The sequence below is a fragment of the Heterodontus francisci genome, chromosome 23 (assembly GCF_036365525.1).
Source record: "Heterodontus francisci isolate sHetFra1 chromosome 23, sHetFra1.hap1, whole genome shotgun sequence".
Classification (NCBI taxonomy): domain Eukaryota; kingdom Metazoa; phylum Chordata; class Chondrichthyes; order Heterodontiformes; family Heterodontidae; genus Heterodontus; species Heterodontus francisci.
This window is the reverse complement of record NC_090393.1, coordinates 49,130,938-49,154,123: the sequence shown is the minus strand read 5'-3', so window position 1 is coordinate 49,154,123 and position 23,186 is coordinate 49,130,938. Positions and strand designations below refer to the sequence as shown.

The window sequence follows — 23,186 nt, the reverse complement described above, 5'->3', positions numbered from 1 at the left end:
TGAGCAACTCGGGTCTCAAACCAGTGTCTTCAACTTAAACAATGGCAATTACAGAGGTATGAAGGAAGTGTTGTCTAAAGTGGGTTGAGAAAATAGACTACAGGGGAAGTCAGTAGATGAGCAGTGGTGGACTTTTAAGCAGATATTTCATAACATTCAGCAAACATTTATTCCGGTCAGAAGGAAGGACTCGATGAGAATGATGAACCATCCGTGGATAACAAAGGAAGTTAAAGAGAGTATCAAATCAAAAACAAAGGCGTACAAAGCAGTGAAAGCAAGTGGCAGGCCAGAAGATTGGGAATTTTTTAGAAACCAGCAGCGGATGACTAAAAAACTAATGAAGAAAGAGAAAATTGAGTATGAGAGTAAATTGGCAAGAAATATAAAAACAAACAGTAAGAGCTTCTACGGGACTATAAAAAGGAAGAGAGTAGCTAAAGTAAGTGTAGGACCCTTAGGAGATGAGACTGGGGAATTAATAACAGGGACAGGGAAATGGCAGATAATTTAAACCAACATTTTGCATCAATTTTCACAGTGGAGGACACTATAAACACCCCAACAATAATAGACGAGCAAAGTGTGAATGGGAGGGAGGAACTTGTAACAATCTATCACGAGTGAAAAGGTATTTGACAAACTGATGGGACTAAAGGCAGACAAGTTGCCAGGACCTGATGGCCTGCATTCAAGGGTTTTAAAAGAAGTGGCTGCAGAGATAGTGGAGACATTGGTCATAATATACCAAAACTCACTGGATTCCAGTAGGGTACCAGAGCATTGGAAAACCGTTAATGTGACACCCCTATTCAAGAAAGGAGGGAGACAGAAAGCAGGAAACTATAGACCAGTTAGCTTAACGTTTGTCATTGGGAAAATGCTAGAGTCCATTATTAAGGAAGAAATAGCAGGACATTTAGAAAAACATAATGCAGTCAAACAGAGTCAACAAGGTTTTATGAAAGGGAAATGTTTGACAAATTTGTTGGTTCTTTGAGGATATAGCAAGCAAAGTGGATAAAGGGAACTGGTAGATGTAGTGTATTTGAATTTTCAGAAGGCGTTCAATAAGGTGCCACATAAAAGGTTATTGCACAAAATAAGAGCTCGGGGTATTGGGGGTAATGTGTTGGCATGGATTGAGGACTGGCTAACACACAGAAGGCAGAGAGTCAGGATTAATGGGTCTTTTTCAGGTTGGAAAGCCGTAATTAGTGGGGTGCCACAAGGATCGGTCCAAGGGCATCAACTATTTACTATCTAGATTAGTGTAGAGTATCCAAATTTGCTGACAATACAAAAATAAGTGGGAAGGCATGTTGTGATGAGGACACAAATAATCTACAAAGGAATATAGATAGGTTCAGTGAGTGGGCAAAAACTTGGCAGATGGAGTTCAACATGGGAAAGTATGAGGTCATCCACCTTGGTAGGAAGAATAAAAAGGCTGATTATTATTTAGATGGAGAAAGACTACAAAATACTGCAGTACAGAGGGATCTGGGTGTTCTTGTACATGAAACACAAAAAGTTAGCATGCAGGTGCAGCAAGTAATTAGGAAGGCAAATGGAATTTTGGCATTTATTGCTAGGGGGTTAGAATTATTTTTTTTATTCATTCATGGGATGTGGGCATCGCTGGCCAGGATAGCATTTATTGCTCATCCCTAATTGCCCTTGAGAAGGTGGTGGTGAGCTGCCTTCTTGAACTGCTGCAGTCCATGTGGGGTAGGTACACCCACAGTGCTGTTAGGAAGGGAATTCCAGGATTTTGACCCAGCGACAGTGAAGGACCAGCGATATAGTTCCGAGTCAGGATGGTGTGTCACTTGGAGGGGAACTTGCAGGTAGTGGTGTTCCCATGCATTTGCTGCCCTTGACCTTCTAGTTGGTAGAGGTCGTGGGTTTGGAAGGTGCTGTCTAATGAACCTTGGTGCGTTTAAAAATAAGGAAGACTTGTTACAACTGTACAGGGTGTTGGTGAGGCCACACCTGGAGTACTGTGGACAGTTTAGGTCCCCGTATTTAAGGAAGGATATACTAGCATTGGAGGGAGTTCAGAAAAGGTTCACTAGGCTGATTCCTGGGATGAAGGGGTTGTCTTATCAAGAACGACTAAACAGGTTAGGCCTTTATTCATTGGAGTTTAGAAGAATGAGAGGTGCATTAAGCTTTTCTAAATGTCCCGCTATTTCTTCCTTAATAATGGACTCTAGCATTTTCCCAACGACCGATGATAGGCTGACTGGCCTATGATTTCTTGCTTTTTGTCTCCCTCCCTTCTTGAACAGGGGTGTCACATTAGTGTTTTTCCAATCTGTTGGGCCCCTTCCAGAATCCAGTGAGTTCTGGAATATTTCGATCAATGCCTCCACTATCTCTGCAGCCACTTCCTTTAAAACCCTTGGATGTAGGCCATCAGGTCTTGGTGACTTGTCTGCCTTTAGTCTCATTAGGTTGTCAAATACTTTGTCCCTTGCGATAGAGACTGTTACAAGATCTTTCCTCCCATTAGCTCCTTGCTTATCTGATACCTGTGGGTTGTTTATAATGTCCTCCACTGTGAAGACTGATGCAAAATATTGGTTTAAATTATCTGCCATTTCCCTGTTCCCCGTTATCACTTCTCCAGTCACATCCTCCAAGGGTCCCACACTCGCTTTAGCTACTCTTTTTCTTTTTATATACCCGTAGAAGCTCTTGCTGTTTGTTTTTATATTTCTTGCCAATTTAATTTCATAATCAATTTTCTCCCTCTTTATTAGCTTCGTAGTCATCCACTGCTGGTTCCTAAAAAATTCCCAATCCTCTGGCCTACCACTATTTTTCACTGCTTTATAGAACACAGAACAAAGAACAGTACAGCACAGGAACAGGCCATGCCTGCCTAAACTAAAACCTTCTGCACTTCCGGGGACCGTATCCCTCTATGCCCATCCTATTCATCTATTTGTCAAGATGCCAATTAAAAGTCACTATCGTACCTGCTTCCACCACCTCCCCCGGCAGCAAGTTCCAGGCACTCACCACCCTCTGTGTAAAGAACACGCCTCGCACATCCCCTCTAAACTTTGCCCCTCGCACCTTAAACCTATGTCCCCTAGTAACTGACTCTTCCACCCTGGGAAAAAGCTTCTGACTATCCACTCTGTCCATGCCGCTCATAACTTTGTAAACCTCTATCATGTCGCCCCTCCACCTCCATCATTCCAGTGAAAACAGTCCGAGTTTATCCAACCTCTCCTCATAGCTAATGCCCTCCAGACCAGGCAACATCCTGGTAAACCTCTTCTGTACTCTCTCCAAAGTCTCCACGTCCTTCTGGTAGTGTGGCGACCAGAATTGCACGCAATGTTCTAAGTGTGGCCTAATTAAAGTTCTGTACAGCTGCAGCATGACTTACCAATTTTTATACTCTATGCCCCGACCGATGAAGGCAAGCATGCCGTATGCCTTCTTGACTACCTTATCCACCTGCGTTGCCACTTTCAGTGACCTGTGGACCTGTACACCCAGATCTCTCTGCTTGTCAATACTCCTAAGGGTTCTGCCATTTACTGTTTACGTCCCACCTGCATTAGACCTTCCAAAATGCATTACCTCACATTTGTCCGGATTAAACTCCATCTGCCATTTCTCCGCCCAAGTCTCCAACTGATCTATATCCTGCTGTATCCTCTGACAATCCTCATCACTATCCGCAACTCCACCAACCTTTGTGTCGTCTGCAAACTTACTAATCAGACCAGCTACATTTTCCTCCAAATCATTTATATATACTACAAACAGCAAAGGTCCCAGCACTGATCCCAGCGGAACACCACTACTCATAGCCCTCCATTCAGAAAAGCACCCTTCCACTGCTACCCTCTGTCTTCTATGACCGAGCCAGTTCTGTATCCATCTTGCCAGCTCACCTCTGATCCCGTGTGACTTCACCTTTTGTACCAGTCTGCCATGAGGGACCCTAGTTTTTGATTTGCCCTAGTTTTTGATTTGCCCTTTATATGCCCTAGTTTTTGATTTGATACTCTCCTTGACCGCCTTTGTTAACCACGGGTGGTTCATTCTTCTCATCGAGTCCTTTTTGATCGGGATAAATTTTTGCTGAGCATTATGAAATATCTGCTTAAATATCTGCCACTGCTCATCCACTGACCTTCCCCTTAGTCTATTTTCCCAGCCCGCTTTAGACAACTCTTTCTTCATACCTCTGTAATTGCCATTGTTTAAGTTGCGGACACTGGTTTGAGACCCGAGTTGCAAAATGAATTTGAAATTCTACCATGTTGTGATTGCTACCCCCAGAGGATCCTTAATGATATCTCTTATTAATCCTCCCTCATTTCACATTTCTAGATCTAAAATAGCCTGTCCCCTGGTAGATTCTGTAACGTATTGCTCCAAATAACAATCCCTGATGCACTCTATAAATTCGTCTTCCATGTTACCTCTGCCAATCTGATTTGTCCAGTCAATATGCAGATTAAAATCACCCATGTCAATTGTAGTGCCCTTCTTACACGCCTCCGTTATTTCCCGATTTATGCTTTGTCCTACAGTGAGGCAACTGTTTGGGGGCCTATAGACCACTCCCACCCCGTGACTTCTTCCCCTTGCTATTCTTTATTTCCACCCAAACTGATACCACATCACGGTCGATTGCACCTATATCACTACTCACCACTGCACTGATACCTTCCTTTATTAACAAAGCTACCTCACCTCCTTTTCCTTTTTGCCTATTTTTCCGGAACATCGAATACCCTTGAATATTGAGTTCCCAGTCTTGGTCACCCTGCAACCATGTCTCTGTAATAGCTATCAAGTCATACTCATTAATTTCTATTTGTGCCATCAACTCATCTATCTTGTTACAAATGCTGCGTGCATTCAGATACAGAGCCTTAAGCTTTGACTGAAGGGAAAAAAGAATTGCAGATCTGCTGTGTCTACAGCATCGGACTTCAGCCACGCCCTGTGCTCAGTGCCTGCAGTGCGGACTTGCAGCCTGTGATCATGGAGACGCCGTCCATGAAGCGATTATGACAGGAAAACACACAGTGTGCAATGGCAGTGCCATTCCGCAGCCCCAACGTGAACTGACTCTGCCCACTTCTCCCGAGCCTAATTCCTGCCTTTTCTTGCAGGCCACTGTCAAAATAACAACCCCCTTTCTTGTATCCACGCACTCCTGAGCACTGAATTCAGTGATGGTCATCAAAACTGACAGTGTCGTGCCACGCCACCACTGCTGCCTCCAACGATATCCTGATTTTGGTCGATTCCAACGGGAGAGATCACTGTTCCTGATGTCTCACTCGAGATCGCTGTTCCCATTGAATGCTGCTGCTGAGCCTCTGCAGTACTTTTACTCTGATGTGCTCTACTACCTCCACGCTGTGGTCTTCAAATACACCTTCACACCACCAGGTTGTGGATGGTATGTTCAGAACTCAAAAGCTTTAGAAACCACAAACTGCCACTATATTATGTTATTGCTTTCTTCAGCAATAAGGTACCAAGCAATCGTGAGTTGAAAGGTAGGTAAGTAGTGGGTTCTTTATTATTAAGTAACAGGTTTACAAGAGAGCTCTATAATTTACATGTGACTGGGTGACTAACACAACTTCAGCTGTCGTATGTTGGTTGACATGACTTTCTGTGATAATGTGTGAAGTACTGAAACTGTTAAAGTGATATCACAACACTGAGTACAAAAGCAGGGACATTATGCTGAACCTTTACAAAGTTCTGGTTAGGCCACAACCAGAATATTGCATTCTGATCACCATGCTTTAGGAAGGATTTGAGGATCCTTGAGAGGGTGCCGAGCAGACTTACCAGAATGGTTCCAGGGATGAGGGATTTTAGCTACAAGGTTAGGTTAGAGCTGATGGTACAAGGACTAGAGGACACAGATTTAAGGTTCTGGGCAAGAAATGCAGGGGGGATGTGAGGAAGAACTTCTTTACACAGCAAGTGGTGATGACTTGGAAGTCGCTGCCTAGGAGGGAAGTGGAGATGATGAATGATTTCAAAAGGAAATTGAGGGAAATAAACTAACAGGGCTATGGGAATAGAGCCAGGGAATGGGACTGACTGGATTGCTCTACAGAGAGCTTGCATTGACTCAATGGGGCTGAATGGCCTTGTTCTGTGCCGTTATACGTCTATGGTTCTAAGGTCACCAACCTCAACTACAGAAATTGGCATTTACGGGGAGCAGGGTAGGAGGGAGAACAGGATCCATCTCGGCCCCCTCCTGAAGTCCCCAGCATTACAGATGCCAGACTTCAGCCAATTCGATTCACTCCGTGTGATATCAAGAAACGACTGAAGGCACTAGATACTACAAAGGCTATGGGTCCTGACAATATTCTGGCAATAGTACTGAAGACCTGTGCTCCAGAACTTGCCGCGACCCTAGCCAAGCTGTTCCAGTATAGCTACAACACTGGCATCTACCCGGCAATGTGGAAAATTGCCCAGGTATGTCCTGTACACAAAAAGCAGGACAAGTCCAACCCAGCCAATTACCGCCCCATCAGTCCACTGTCAATCATCAGCAAAGTAATGGAAGGTGTCATGAACAGTGCCATCAAGCAGCACTTGCTTAGCAATAACCTGCTCAGTGATGCCCAGTTTGGGTTCCGACAGGGCCACTCAGCACCTGACCTCATTACAGCCTTGGTTCAAACATGGACAAAAGAGCTGAACTCAAGAGGTGAGGTGAGAGTGACTGCCCTTGACATCAAGGCAGCATTTGACTGAGTATGGTATCAAGGAGCCCGAGCAAAACTGGAGTCAATGGGAATCAGGGGGAAAACTCTCTGCTGGTTAGAGTCATACCTAGCGCAAAGGAAGATGGCTGTGGTTGTTGGAGGTCAATCATTTGAACTCCAGGACATTACTGCAGGAGTTCCTCAGGGTAGTGTCCTAGGCCCAATCATCTTCAGCTGCTTCATCAATGACCTTCCTTCAATCATAAGGTCAGAAGTGAGAATGTTCGCTGATGATTGCACAATGTTCATAACCATTCACGACTCCTCAAATACTGAAGCAGTCCGTGTAGAAATGCAGCAAGACCTCGACAATATCCAGGCTTGGGCTGATAAGTGGCAAGTAACATTCGCGCCGCACAAGTGCCAGGCAACGATCATCTCCAACAAGAGAGAATCTAACCATCGCCCCTTGACATTCAATGGCATTACCATCGCTGAATCCCCCACTATCAACATCCTAGGGGCTACCATTGACCAGAAACTGAACTGGAGTAGCCATATAAATACTGTGGGAACAAGAGCAGATCAGAGGCTAGGAATCCCGCAGCAAGTAACTCACCTCCTGACTCCCCAAAGCCTGTCCACCTTCAACAAGGCACAAGTCAGGAGTGTGATGGAATACTCTCCACTTGCCTGGATGGGTGCAGCTCCAACAACGCTCAAGAAGCTCGACACCATCCAGGACAAACCAGCCCGCTTGATTGGCACACCATCCAGAAACATTCACTCCTTCCATCACCGACGCACAGTGGCAGCAGTGTGTGCCATCTACAAGATGCACTGCAGTAACACACCAAGGCTCCTTAGGCAGCACCTTCCAAACCCGCGACTACCACCTAGAAGGACAACAGCAGCAGATGTATGGGGACATCACCACCTGCAAGTTCCCGTCCAAGTCACACACCATCCTGACTTGGAACTGTATCGTCGTTCCTTCACTGTCGCTGGGTCAAAATCCTCGAACTCCCTTCCTAACAGCACTGTGGGTGTACCTACCCCACATGGACTGCAGCGGTTCAAGAAGGCAGCTCACCACCACCTTCTCAAGAGCAATTAGGGATGGGTAATAAATGCTGGCATAGCCAGTGACGCCCACTTCCCATGAATGAATAAAAAAATGATAGTAATACAAAATTGAAACTTTAAAACAAAATTTAGTTTTTTTATTCCAATGTATGTAATATGTTTTGCTTGCATTGTGTTTACAGGGAATAAGTGCATTCTTAGTTCCCATGCCTACGCCAGGGCTATCCTTGGGAAAGAAAGAAGACAAATTGGGGATTAGAGCATCATCCACTGCAAACCTAATTTTTGAAGACTGCAGACTTCCAAAGGATAACATCTTGGGAGAACCAGGTTTTGGTTTCAAAATAGCCATGGTACGTGCTACACTATTTGAACACCAGTGTGTGTAACCTATGCTGAAAAAAGAAAGACTTGCATTTATATTTACATTTCAGGACCACCAGTCAAAACACTTTACAGTCAATGAAATATTTTTGAAGTGTAGTCACTGTTGTAATTAGGAAACGCGGCAGCCAATTTCTGCACAGCCAATTCCCACAAACAGCAATGTGATAAAGACCAGATAATCTGTTTTTGTGATGTTAATGGGAGGATAAATATTGACCAGGACACAGGGGAGAAATCCCCTGCTTTTCTTCGAAATAGTGCCATGGGATCTTTTATGTCCGCCTGGCAGGCGGGTCCTTGGTCTCATCTGAAAGATGACAGCTCTGACAATGAGGTCTAGGACAAAGCAGCCCGCTTGATTGGCACCCCATCCACAAACATTCACTCCCTCCACCACCGAGGCACAGCAGCAGCAGTGTGTATCATCTATAAGATGCACTGTAGCAACTCATCAAGGCTCCTTCGACAGCACCTTCCAAACCCACGACCTCTGCCACCTAGAAGGACAAGGGCAGCAGATGCATGGGAACACCACCGCCTGCAAGTTCCCCTCCAAGTCACACACCATCCTGACTTGGAACTACATCACCATTCCTTCACTGTCGCTGGGTCAAAATCCTGGCACTCACTTCCTAACAGCACTGTGGGTATACATACCCCACATATACTGCAGCAGTTCAAGAAGGTGGCTCACCACCACCTTCTCAAGGGAAATTTGGGATGGGCAATAAATACTGGCCTCGCCAGCAATGGCAAATCCCATGATTCCCAAAAAAGAACAATGCAGCACTTCCTCAATACTGCACTAGAGTATCAGCCTTGATTTTTGTGTTTAAGTCCTGGATTGGGGCATTGCACCCAAAATATTCTGACACAGAGGTGAGAATGCTACCAACTGAGCCCCAGCTGATACACACATTATGTACAAAAAAGCGTAGTATGTTACTACACTGACATAACCTTTCCTTAGCAATAGACACCTGTGATTAATGCAGTGAATTTTGTCACATAACGAATGTAATGTGAATTGTTGTCTGAGTATCACAATTTGCATTAAAAATTCCAAATGTACAAAAGTGCTGGTTTCTGAGTGATAGCACATCATGTGATGGGTGCTGCAATAGCATTAGTCATTTCTGATGCAGGAAATTGGTTAGCTATCTTGTAAATTAACTTGGTAATGTGAAAAGTTCACAAGCAGCATATATAGTGTCTGTGACCAACGTTGTGGAGGTTGTGGAGACTGTCAGATCAGGCTGTGCCAGAAACTAAGCCTGCCTTAAAACTCCTCAATGTATGGGGCAATGCTACTTTCTATCATAGGACTCTAATTCATAAAAAGCAACATCCTATTGGTGTCATTTATTGTAACATACATGTGTTTCTCCACTTTACACTTCAAGGGAAATCATGAACTGACTTAATTTATTATTGAACTAAATTATCAATGTCTCATGGCACTTGGACAAAAGTGAACTGATCAAAGAGAGCCAGCATAGATTTGTAAAGGGTATGTCCTGTCTCATGAACTGCATTGAATTTTTTGAGGAGGTCACTAACGTGGTAGATAAGGGAATGCCTATGGATGTTATATATGGACTTCCAGAAGGCATTTGAGAAGGTTCACTTTAAGAGACTGTTAATAAAAAGGAGAGTACAAGCAATTGGAGGGAACCTACTGACATGGGTAGGGAATTGGTTAACAGGTATGAGATAGAGAGTAGGGATAATGGGTTTAGAGTCTTGCATCGTATAGATTACAGCACAGAAGGAGGCCATTCAGCCCATCGTGTTTGTGCCAGTTCTCTGCGAGAGCAATTCAGCTAGTCCCACTCCTCTGCCTTTTCCTCGTCGTCCTGCAAATCTTTTCTCTTCAGATAATAATCCAATTACCTTTTGAAAACCATGATTGAATCTGCTTCCATCACACACTCAGGCAGTGCACTCCACTCACTATGTAAAAAAGTTTTTCCGCATGTTGCCTCTGGTTCTTTTGTCAGTCACTATAAATTGATGTCCTCTGGTTCTTGACCCTTCCATCAGTGGGAACAGTTTCTCCCCATCTACTCTGTCCAGATCCATCATGATTTTGAACACCTTAAGCTGCATTTTACGTCGGGCAGACGGGAGCTGGTCACCGACGTAAAATATGGTGGCGATCCTGCTTCCGCCCGGCCCAGGGATCCGTCCCGCATTTATGGGTCCCTGGGCTTTAATTGTTCCGAGGTGGGACTTCCACCCGCTTGAGGGAGGAAGTTCCGCCTCATTGAGCTGCCATCCAATCATCGGGCCGGCAGCTGTTAGTCCCAGCAGCGTCACCGGGAGCGGTGGCAACTGCTGGGACTGCAGCCTAGCACAGGACATGGATTAGGGACTGGGTAAGTTGGAGTTTGCCTCACCGTGGGAATCGGTTGCGACCTGGTGAGGCAAGAGTGGTCGTTTGGGAGGAAGGGGGGCATCTCGAGTCCTGGTTGGGGAAGTGGGGGCGGCCCTCAATCGGGCACCCTGTGCCCGATTGTTAGGGTCTCCGTCCCCCCGGTGCGCTGAGGCTGCCAGGTAACACTGGGTGGCCTTTCCCGTCTACCGGATGCCCGCTTGCCATGGGTAAAATACCCGTGGAGGCGGGAGAAGGCCCTTAAGTGGCCGTTAAGGCCCTGAAGGACCTTGATTGGCCTGGGGCAAGCGGCCCATTTCTCGCTGTCCCGCAGCCCATGTAAAGTGGGGCGGAGGCAGCAGTGGGCCGGGAAGGCCTCCCAGAGCCTCCCGCTCAATTTTTTCCATCACCCCTGCCACAATCCGGCTAGCTGGGGTGGAGTAAAATTCCGGCCCTTGTTATGACCAGGTGAGAAAGGTGTCTCGGGGTCCCTCTCAGCCTTCACCTGGTCTTACTGTAACAGGGTTTAATTTTAAACACACCGTTGGCTCCCACGTTGGTGAATCCTTATTCACCGCTTTCCAATTATAAGGGAGAGAAACAAGCACAAACAGGCCTTCTGAGGTTTAAAGAAGAAAAGTGAAATTTATTAAAACTTAAACTCTAATTGGGTTAACGCCTACGGATACATGACGCGCCCACGCAAGCATGCATAAGCGATACACACATGCAGATAGGGATAGAAAAGATCAGAAGAAAAAAATAAAGTGGAAAGGTTTGAGGCAAAATCTAAAGAGTTGTTATAGTTCTTCGAGCTCACTGTAGAGTTCTTGCTTGTAGGTAATTCTTGCTTTTTGTTGGGGCCCAGTATTCTTCTTAAACCTTGTTCATTGTAGGAGACTTTACTCTCTTGGTTTCATGGGTCTTCAATGGATTCCGAAGCTGGTGAGAAAGAGATGGGAGCAGACAAGAGAGAGATGTTCTCAATCCGGATGTCAGGAGCTTTCTGTCTTCAAACATCCTGTTTCTCCAATTTAAAACTCTCAGTTCAAAACTCTGCAACAGCCAGTTAGTCATGTGACTAAAATGGTCTGACCACGTGCGTTCTGTGTATTGGGAGCAGGGACTGGTTCCTTTGTTCCAACACTGTCTGCTAGTATGCAAAAATGTCTTTCCGGCTAGGGACTTGGCAATTTCTTGTAATAGGCCCTCTTTTCTTCCCAGCAACAATTTGAAGTTTATTGTCCATGTGGCAAAATTAATTTGCCTCATTCTTGGCAGATGGGAGCCTGCATGACAACCTCTAACAAATCTCCTCTCAACCTCCTGTAAGGAAAACAGTTCTAGCTTCGCCAAACTATCCAAGTAACTGATGTCTCTCATCACCGGAACCATTCTCGTAAATGCCTTCACATTCCTCCCAAAGTGTGGTGTCCAGAATTGGACATAATACTCCAGTTGAGGACGAACCTGTGTTTTATAAAAGTTCACCATAATGTACTCGATGCCTTTATTTATAAAGTCCAGGATCCCATATGCCTTATTGACTGCTTTCTCACCTGCCTTATTGACTGCTTTCTCACCTGCCCTGCCACCTTCAACGATTTGTGCACATATACCCCCATGTTCACCACTACTCTCTGTTTCCTGTCACTGAGCCAATTTTGTATCCATGCTGCCACTGCCCCCTTTATTTCATGGGCTGCAGCTTTGTTGATAAGCCTGATATGTGGCACTTTATCAAACACCTTTTGGAAGTCCATGTACACCACATCAACCACATTGCCCTCATCAACCCTCCCTGTTACCTCATAGAAAGACTCAATCACAGTAGTCAAACACAATTTGCCTTTAACTAATCAGTGCTGGCTTTCCTCAATTAATCCATATTTGTCCAAATGGCGGTTAATTTTGCCCCAGATTATCATTTCTAAAAGCTTTCCCACCACCGAGGTTAAACTGACTGGCCTATAGTTGCTGGGCTTATCCTTACACCCTTTTTTGAACAAGCATGTAACATTTGCAATTCTCCAGTCCTCTGATACCACACTGTACCTAAGGAGGATTGAAAGGTTAAGGCCAGTGCCTGCTCAATTTCTACCCATACTTCCCTCAGTATCCTGGGATGCATCTCATCTGGTCCTGGTAACTTATCAACTTTAAGTACAGCCAGCCTTTCTAATACCTGCTCTTTATCAATTTTTATCCCAACCAGTGTCTCTACTACCTCTTTCTTTACGATTGGCAGGATCTGACTCGTGGTATCAGGGCCTCAGCCTTTCACTATAATTATAAATTGGTTCAATGAACGAACAGAGAGCCTTATATTCAGGTTTTCTGATGGCACTGAGTTAGGTGGCACAGTAAGATTGGAGCAGAAAGCTGTAAAGGGACATTGATAGATTGAGTGCCTGAGCAAAACTGCAGCAGATGGAGTTCAGTGTGAGGAAGTGTCAGGCGATCTACTTTGGACCTAAAAAATATAGATCAGAGTATTTTCTAAATGGTGAGAGACTAGGAACTGTAAAAAGTGACAGAGAGATTTAGGCATCCAAGTACATAAATCACTAGAAGCTAGTGGTCACATAGAAACATATTTTAAAAAGCTAATGGAAATTTGGATTATGCGCTGAATTTTACGCCGCCCCAGCGGGTCAGATGGTGGCATGGGGATAGATGGGGGCGGTGTAAAATTGAGCGAGAGGCTCCAGGAGGCCTTCCCACCCCACTCCCGCCTCCGGTCAACTTTACGGTGGTCGGGCGGGGTGGGGGTGGGGGGGTGGGTGGGAAACGGCCCACCCGCCTGAGGCCAGTCAAGGCCCTTAAGTGGCCACTTAACGGCCACTTAAGGGCCCTCACCCACCTCCACGGGTATTTTACCCGTGGCAAGCGGGCATGCTGGGGACATGAAAGGCTGCCCAGCGATAGCTGCTGGCCTTTCTGAGCACCGGGCGGAGGCCATGGCAGTCGAGCACAGGGTGCCCAATTGAGGGCCGCCTCCACCTCCCAACCCACCCTCGGGACCCAAGCTCCCCCCCCACTCCTCCCAAATGACCACCTTCGCCTCACAGGGCCCGACCAATCCCCCTGGTGAGGCCTGCCCAACTTACCTTTCCTACTGGCTCTATGTCATCGGTTGGGCTGGAGTCCCAGCTGTGGCCACCACTTCCGGTGGCGCTGCTGGGACAAAGAGATGCCATCCTGCTGATTGGCCGGCAGCTCACTGAGGCGGGACTTCCTCCCTCAAGTGGATGGAAGTCCCGCCTCAGGACAAATAAAGCCCGGAGACCCATAAAATGCGGGACAGATCCCAAGGCTAGGCGGAAGCGGGCTCGCCACCGACTTTTACGTCAGTGGCGAATTCCCGTCTGCCTAATGTAAAATCCAGCCCTATATCTCAAGGGGACTGGAATACAAAGCGCTGGATGTTATATTACAGTTATACAAAGCTCTGATGAGATTAAATTTCGAGTTCAGCATTCAGTTCAGGGATTGACACCTTAGGAAAGATATATTGGCCTTGAGGACTGCAGTGCAGAGTCACCAGAATGGTACCGGGCTAAAAGGGTTAAATTATGAGGACGTAGTTACAGAGACTAGGCTTGTATTCCTTTAAATATAGAAAATTAAGGGGTGGTTCAATTTCAGTATTTAACATTGTTGAAGGCTTGATAAGGTAGCAAGCAACAATTTCCTCTAGTGAGAGAGTCCGGAACAAGAGGGCATAACCTTAAAATTAGAGCTCAGCTGTTCAGGGATGATATCAGAAAGTACTTCTTCACACAAAGGATAGTTGAAATCTAGAACTCTCTCCTCAAAAAAGCTGTTGTGTCTCAGTCAATTGAAAATTTAAAAATTGCAATTTATAAATACTTGTTATGCAAGGCTATTAAGGGTTGCAGAACCAAGGCGGATAGCTTGAATTGAGATATAGATCAGCCATGATCAAATTAAATGGTAGAACAGGCTATGGGGCTGAATGGCCTACTCCTGTTCTTATGTTTCACTGGTGATTGAATATTGATACTAATACTTAGGACTTTGAAAATTACTCCTTGCTTTCCTACTGGAAGTGTGTGTGTGTGTTTATATAGTGGTTGTGGAAAGGATTAGACCCTGTGGTGATGATCCTGTCGTTGAAACAAGGCACTCGTGAAAAATACGCATTTGGGTGAGGGACCGGAGGGCAACAAGGGCTTGTGCCACCATACTCCACTAAAGGGTTAGGGCCTTCAGGAGAGCAGGGTAGGGGAGAGAATTGCAAGAAAAGTTTGAAATTATACTGTTATTTATAAAATGAAGATATTCCCTGCATTGGAACTTTCAGGGTTGCCAGTCAAAAAGACAAAAGAATAAAAAACTACAATTTTGAAATTATTTGTTGTATTTTTGATAGGTTTCATGTCAGAATCACTTCATCTCCCCTCCAAATAAAAGCTAAAACGTAAAAGAACAGCTTTAAGGCTTGTTTTGATAGTTTTATAGATTGTGCTTTCATAAAGGTATTTGGTGTTTCTGAAGGTGTATTTTTTTAAATTACATTTGCTTCATAAAGGCTATCTTTATATTTCGACTTTTGCTCTATTATTAATTTCTTTCCAAATTGAGTCCGCAGCCTAGTAGTGTGAAGATCCACCTGGTGGAGGCACTCTTGCACTGTTTGGATTTTGCACTAGATGAGGTGTAACTTCAGTATACACATACATTCACAGAGCACTCTCCTGACTCCAAGAATTTGATTTGGAGCCATGGAATATAAACAACATACTTCCTGGCTAGATTCTGCTTGTAGCTACAGAATAAGTGTATCCGTAATCTCTGGAGCCATAAATCAAGGAGATTCAGTGTAATATTAGAAAGATTAAGTGTTTAGTACAGCGTGTCTCTCAATGCTATTTTTTCACTCTTTTGTAGTTTCAGTACATTGATTATTGAACTAGTGTTGATCATGGTGAATTATTTTTATTACTGGGTTGTTAGCATCATAGGGCCATACATGCTTGTTTTACGACATTCTTTGTTTTGTAAGCTAACTGATGGAACTAAATTAAGTTTGTTTTTTGTATGTGAATCGTTACATGTTTGTCAATTGGCTGCTGAGGTATGTGCCAAGGTTTAGAGGTTCTGATCTGACATTATCATCATTTGTCATGCTTTTGCTGTTTTCTGATTCGAGGCGTCATGACGTCTGAGTCATGCATTGTTCCAAGCATGTAGGCTGCAGGATATTTTTCTTGCCTTGTTGTCCACTAGTATCAAAATCTAGATGTAATGTACCATCTCCCAACCTGTCAACATATTCTTTTCAAAGACTTTGAGATAGAAACTCCTTATCATCCTCAATCCCCTAGTTTTTTTAAAAATTTAAAAAGGCACAGAAGTACAGGTCTTAAAAAAAAGAAAGTAGCTCTTTTCTTGCAGAGGGCAGCTCTTTTCTTGCAGAGGGCATACATGAACACATCCCAACATTTAAGTTCTTTAAGCTATATTGTTACGACCAGGTGAGAAAGAGGTCTCGGGTTCCCTTTCAGCCTTCACCTGGTCTTACTGTAACAGGGTTTTATTTTTAAACACACTGTGTTTTTAGCTGCCCCTTGGAGAATCCTTGTTCGCCGCTTTCCAATTATAAGGCAAATAAATGAGCACAAACAGGCTTTCTTAGGTTTAGAAACATAGAAAATAGGAGCAGGAGTAGGCCATTTGGCCCTTCGAACCTGCACCGCCATTCAATACGATCATGGTTGATCGTCCAAACTCAGTACCCTGTTCCCACTTTCTCCCCGTATCCCTTGATTCCTTTAGCCCTAAGAACTATATCTAACTCTTTCTTGAATATATTTAATGATTTGGCCTCAACTGCTTTCTGTGGTAGAGAATTCCACAGCTTCACCACTCTCTGGATAAAGAAATCCCTCCTCATCTCAGTCCTAAATGGCTTACCACTTATCCTTAGATTGTGACCCCTGGTCCTGGACTCCCCCGCCATTGGGAATATCCTTCCTGCATCTAGTCTGTCCAGTCCTGTTAGAATTTTGTAGGTTTCTATGAGATCCCCTCTCATTCTTCTAAACTATAGTGAATACAAGCCTAATCGACCCAATCTCCCTTCATACCTCAGTCCTGCCATCCCAGGAATCAGTCTGGTGAACCTTTGCTGCACTCCCTCCATAGCAAAAACATCCTTCCTCAGATAAGGAGACCAAAACTGCACACAATACTCCAGATGTGGTCTCACCAAGGCCTTGTATAATTGCAGCAAGACATCCCTGCTCCTGTACTCGAACCCTCTCGCTATGAAGGCCAACATACCATTTACCTTCTAAACTGCCTGCTGCACCTGCATACTTACTTTCAGCGACTGGTGCATAAGGACACCCAGGTCTCACTGCACCTCCCCCTTTCCCAATCTGTCGCCGTTCAGATAATGATCTGCCTTTCTGTTTTTGCCACCAAAGTGGATAACCTCATATTTATCCACATTATACTGCATCTGCCATGTATTTGCCCACTTACTCAACCTGTCCAAATCACACTGGAGCTTCTCTGCATCCTCCTCACAACTCACATTCCCACCCAGCTTTGTGTTATCTGCAAACTTGGATATATTACATTTAATTCCCTCATCTATACCATTAATATATATTGTGAATACTGGGATCCTAGCTTCAATCCTGTGCGCTACCCCAATAAAAGAAGAAAGGTGAAATTTTATTAAAACTCAAACTTTACTTCGGTTGACGCCTACGATATGCCCACGCTAGCATGCATACGCAATACACACATGCAAATAGAGACAGAAAAGAGCAGAAGAAATAAAGTGAAAAGGTTTGAGGCAATAGCTGAAGAGTTGTTATGGTTGTTCGAGCTCACTCTAGAGTCCTTGATGGTAGGTAATTCTTGCTTTTTGTTGGGGTCCAGTATTCTTCTTAAACCTTGTTCGCTGTAGGAAACTTTTCTCTCTAGGGGTTCATGTGTCTTCAGTGGATTCAATTCCGTGAGAAAGAGATGGGAGCAGACAGGAGAAGCTGTGGCGAGCCAGCCAGGAGAGGTCTTTTCAATCCAGGAGCAAAGAGCTTTCTGCCTTCTCTGTGGCTAGTTTAAACTCTGCAACAGCCAGTTGGTCATGTGGCTAACTGGTCTGACCACGTCTGTTTGTGGATTGAATTTGCGAAGGGAATAGCTGCTTTGTGTGAGAAGCACTGCCTGTTAATATGCAAAAATGTCTTTCCAGCCAAGTGTCTGGCAACCCCTCATAACAGGCCTTCTCTTCTTCCCAGCAATAATTTGAAATTTAATGTCCATGTGGCGAAATTAATGTGCCTCATTCTTGGCAGGTGGCAGCCTGCATGACACCTCCACACCCAGGGGAATGACATGCGATTTATGAAAAGGCGCATTTCATTAAAAGGGTTGAGAGAAAATATAAGATACAGAAAACCATGCATTTCTCTCATTCATTTCCATTCATTCATGAATCCTAAAACCTATTAAAACTGTCTTTTCTTGGGGCCAGTGCTGCTTTCATTTCCCCTTTTTGGCATCCCCGTAACCATGTGGTTCTTTGGGGAATTTTTGCTTCAGTTTGCCCATTGCCATGACTGCCTTGGGCCTTTGTTCCTGCTGAGATAATTTTTTTTTCCAGGCAGGTTAGTAGTGGGCGTGTCTATCCTGAACTCTCTTTCAGTGCTTTGCTGAGTCATGCAAAGGCTTTTGACTTCAAGGGATGAGTTCCCTTTTTCTCTGACTGTGGGGGAGGATTCTTTTTAATCTCCCCTTTGTTGTCTGGCACACTCCTGCCTACAGGTATGTGTGCAGACTCTACTGCACTCCCCTGTTGCACTTCGACTAGGTGAGGCATCTCCCTCATGGTTTCTCTGCCCCCAGTGGTCTTTCTTTGTCTCTGCAGGTTCCTGTTAGTAACTCTGGTGGGGTGCTTCTTGTGTCTGCATTTACGTAGGAGGATGTGGGGTCTAGCATTTCACATTTTTTGGGGTTGGCTGACCAGACAGTAAGGGTTTTTATCTGGCATTCCTCCTGGACTTCTTTTAACCTGCCCTCTTGGTCAATTTTTTCCCCTTCCCTTTCTAAACTTTTGCCAGCCTTGTCCCTGTCTGTCCCTTTTTGTTCTCGGCAGGGGTCCCTTATAGTTCACCAACCCTCTGCTGGAGGGTCCGCCTAACACTGGTACAGGACTTAGGGGTGCAGGTTTCCCCTCAACCTGGCACATGTGTCAACTCTTGCAGTACGCCACCACATCTTTGTGGAGTTTTGGCCAGTCAAAGTGCTGTCTTATGCGGGCTTTGATCTTTCGTATACCGGCATGTACAGCCACTATAGTCTCATGGGCCCTTTTTAATATTTCTTCCCAGTATCTCTGCAGCACCACTAACTGGTGAACGACTGTCCACTCCTTGCTCTCAAGTCTGTGAGGAGAACACCATTTCCTCATCAGTACCCCATTATTTAAATAGTAGCAATGAGGGACTCCCTTTGCTTCACTTTCAGACTGGGCAGCCTGTGCTAACTTTCGCAATACTGGGTCGGCTCACTGAGCCTCGGCTAGTGAAAATCCATTTAATTCATTCTCTGGGTCTCCTAACTTTCCAAAGTCTCAGACAGGCAGACCTCATGATCATCTGCCTGCAGTGCCAATGCAGTCTCCTCTGGGGGAGCTGGTTTGATCACGGCCTGATCCACTGCACATTCAGGGAAACTGCAGGGATCCGTCTCCCACCACGGCCCAGTCTCTCTGACCTCCTGCGGTCTTTCTTTTACAATTGGGGGGGCTACCACCTTCATCCCTGCCAGATCATTACCTAGGAGCAGGTCAACCCTGTCCACAGGCAAACTAGGGACAATCCCTATGGTCATCGGTCCCGAAACTATGTCACACTCCAGGTGCACCAGGTATAAGGTACAGACATACACTGCCCTCCAATACCATCCACCACCATTTTAGTGTTCAGTGCACTCTCTGGGGGAAAGGTCAGGCCTTTTCCCAGTAAAAAGGATCCAGTGGCCCCTGTGTCCCTGAGAATCACTATGGGCTTGCTTGGCCCACTCGAGGGGTATGGGTTTACTTTCCTTTCAAATACAGAACCTTGATAACCTTCAGGAATCCTATTAACTTTTCCTGCACTTGCAGCCGTAAGCTTCCTGGGTCTCACTCTTACTGCAGTTAAAAACCACAGCTTGCTCTGCTGTGCTTTCCATCAGGGTCCCGTCGTCACTGAGCGTCACTGAGCGGGTGTGCCCTGCTGAACCCTACCGGGTTTCCCTTTAGTTTCCAACACTCAGCTTTTAAATGCCCTGCTTTATTACAATGGAAGCACACAGGTCTCTGGGCCTCACTCTTGTTCACAGCATCTTCCTTTTTGGCTGGAGGAGGGTCCCTTGTGTCTCCTATTTTCCTTTCTTTCCCAGGACTGCCTGTGCTTTTATCAACTTTTCGGATTTTTGGGGGTGATTAGGAAAGGTTCTCCCCTGGGAAACCGACTTATAAATTAAAGCACACTCATCAGCCAGAGCGGCCGCTTGCTGGGCTCTCTGGACCCACTGTTCCTCTGCATGGGTCTTTACGGAAAGTAGGAGAGCGTGTTGAAATTCCTCGAATAGAATTACTTCTCTGAGATTCTCATAGCTGAGCTATAGTATAAGAGCCCTCAGCCACTGGTCAAAAGCCAGCTATTTACTTCTTTCAAACTCCAGATAAGTTTGATTAGCTTGCCTCTTGAGGGTTTATTTTATTTATTTTATTTAGAGATACAGCCCTTCGGCCCACCGAGCCTGTGCCGACCAACAACGACCCATTTATACTAATCCTACATTAACCCCATATTCTCTACCACATTCCCACCATTCTCCTACCACCTACCTACACTAGGGGCAACTTACAATGGCCAATTTACCTATCAACCTGCAAGTCTTTGTACTAAACTTTTGGCGATAGGCTTCGGGTAGTAATTCATATGCCCCGAGGATAGCATTTTTGGTCAGTTGATAATTTGATGAACTCTCATCTGGCAACAGGGAATAAACCTCATGGGCTTTTCCAGTTAGCTTGCTTTGGATTAAAAGAGACCAGGTCTCAACTGGCCATTTTAGCTGCCTTGCCAGTTTCTCAAATGACACAGAATATGCCTCCACATCTTCCTCATTGAATTTCGGGATTCGTTAAGATAGTTTTAACAACTCTGTACCCAGCCCTGAATTACGCTGCTCCATATTGGCCATGCTTTCACTAGGTTTACTCTGTCACTCCCTAGTTAGCTCAAGGCGCTTCAACTCTTTCTCTTCACATTCCTTCCGGAATATTCTTTCTCTCTCTCCTCTCTCTCTCTCTCTCTCATTCCTTATTCTGTCTTTCTCTCTCTCTCTTGCCTTTCATTTTCTTCATGTTCCTTCTGGAAAGTTCTCTCTTTCTACCTCTCCTGCCTCTCTCTCTTTCTTCTAATTCAAGTTTCCTCTGTTCCAATTGTATCTTTGCTAATACTACCCTGTCGGAGTCTGCTTCTAACCCTGTTTCTGCTTCTTCAGATTCAAGGGAAAAATGGTTGGCCATTGGTCTTAGGAGTTCAGACTTCCTAGCCTTGCCACATACAGTGGTCCCATACTGCTCAGCCATTTTCCTCATCTCCTCCATAGCCAGTGCTTTTAACTTATCCCAAGTTACTTCACCCTGGCTCGGAGAGCTACTAGCTTCAGTTGCAGACATGTTAGTATCCAAGCACACACAACCACAAGAAAACCTGTATTGAAAACTTGTTCTTTTTTGCTTGGGAATAATTTGGCTTCCCACTTCCAAATTCTCTTGTTTGTCTGTGGCTCAGTTCCAGACGTTAGCAACCAAATTTCTGTTACAATCAGGTGAGAAAGAGGTCTAGGGTTCCCTTTCAGCCTTCACCTGGTCTTAACAGGGTTTTATTTTTAAACACACTGTTTTTAGCTCCCCCTTGGTGAATCCTTGTTCACTGCTTTCCAATTATAAGGCAAAGAAATGAGCACAAGCATGCTTTCTTAGGTTTAAAGAAAAAAGGTGAAATTTTATTAAAATTTAAACTTAAACTCTACTTCGGTTGATGCCTACGCTAGCATGCATATGCGATACACACATGCAAATAGAGACAGAAAAGAGCAGAAGAAATAAAGTGGAAAGGTTTGAGGCAATATCTGAAGTGTTTTTGTTGTGGGTTTTCAAGCTCACTGTAGAGTCTTTGATTGTAGATAGATCTTGCTTTTCATTGGGGCCCAGTGTTCTTCTTCAACCTTGTTCGCTATAGGAGACTTTTCTCTCTTGGGGTTCATATGTCTTCAGTGGATTCAGTTCAGAAAGAGATGGGAACAGACAGGAGAGACTGTGGTGAGCCAGCCAGCAGAGGTCCTTTCAATCCAGGAGCAAAGAGCTTTCTGCCTTTTCTGTGGCTAGTTCAAACTCTGCAACAGCCAGTTAGTCATGTGACTAACTGGTCTGACCATGTCTGTTTGTGGATTGAATTGGAGCAGGGAATAGCTCCTTTGTCTACAAGCACTGTTTGTTAATATGCAAAAATGTCTTTCCAGCCAGTGGCTTGGCAGTCCCTTGTAACAGGCCTTCTCTCCTTCCCAGCAACAATTTGAAATTTAATGTCCATGTGGCGAAATTATTGTGCTTCATTTTTGGCAGGTGGCGGCTGGCATGACAATATAAATATGTTTTCAAGCACATTTACATTACCCTCATTTTTGAAACATCAACAGGGAATTACAGAAGGTGTTGGTGCAATGTTCACACCACATTGTTTTGCTGTTTGTATGTATGATACTCGTATGTAATCCAGAGATTATATCTGTTTGCAGAGATATACTTTACCAATTTGATAACATCTACATTTGGTGTTAATAATAAACTATCTGCTGCATAATTCAGAAGTCACAATTCATGGTTATTCTCAACTCCCAAAACTTGCATTGGGGTGTTCATTTTCACATGCTTAATGCCTGGCTAGCTAGTTGAAAATGTAAAAGCCAAATGTAGCTCAGAAGCAGCAGAAACAAGATATCCCCTGTTTCCTGCTGAATGTGGTCGACTCTTTGTAATATCAAAGGGTCCATCATTCCCCATCATGCTGTTCACAGACATTTTCTGTGTATCACACTTTTTTCTGTATTTTTGATTTACTTATTCCTATGTTTTCTGATGTTCACACCAGTTTGAATTCACCAGGAAAAGTACAGGACCAATCAAAGTAATTTCCATGCTTGTTTATTTTCACTTGTATGCATATAGAATTTTTTTTAAAATCCAAGATTATAGTATATTTATAACTTACTGTGCACTCCATTGTTGCTTTTATAGCATCTGTCTTGTGGCTTTGTTGCTGTTTCTGTCCTGACCCAGGGCTGCGCCTCACAAGGGACACCGTCAGTCAGTTTGGCCATATGCTGCAACTTGATCTGGACCCACCTCCAATGAAAAATAGAGGTGACATGATTCATAAGCTGTTTAAATCACAGGCAGCAATTGCTTCAGGTGATCTACTGTGGACATATATTTGTTAATCTGCAGATGAGGCAGTCATGGGCTTAGTTCAACCATTCAAAAAAAGAAGTGTTTTTGTGGAACCATGAACCTG

At 44.6% G+C, this 23,186-nt stretch overlaps 1 protein-coding gene across 2 annotated transcripts in view; it reads left to right on the top strand.

Annotated features, from left to right (window-relative positions):
• Window positions 1–23,186, top strand: part of acads (acyl-CoA dehydrogenase short chain) — a 261,122-nt gene that overhangs the window by 105,987 nt on the left and 131,949 nt on the right. The window contains exon 6 of one of the 2 annotated variants that reach the window (XM_068055208.1): window positions 7,997–8,167. The exons of the other annotated variant lie outside the window; for it this stretch is intronic. Within the exon in view, the coding sequence (XP_067911309.1) occupies window positions 7,997–8,167 (171 nt within the window). The remainder of the gene's footprint in view (window positions 1–7,996; window positions 8,168–23,186) is intronic. 2 annotated transcript variants of the gene reach the window in all.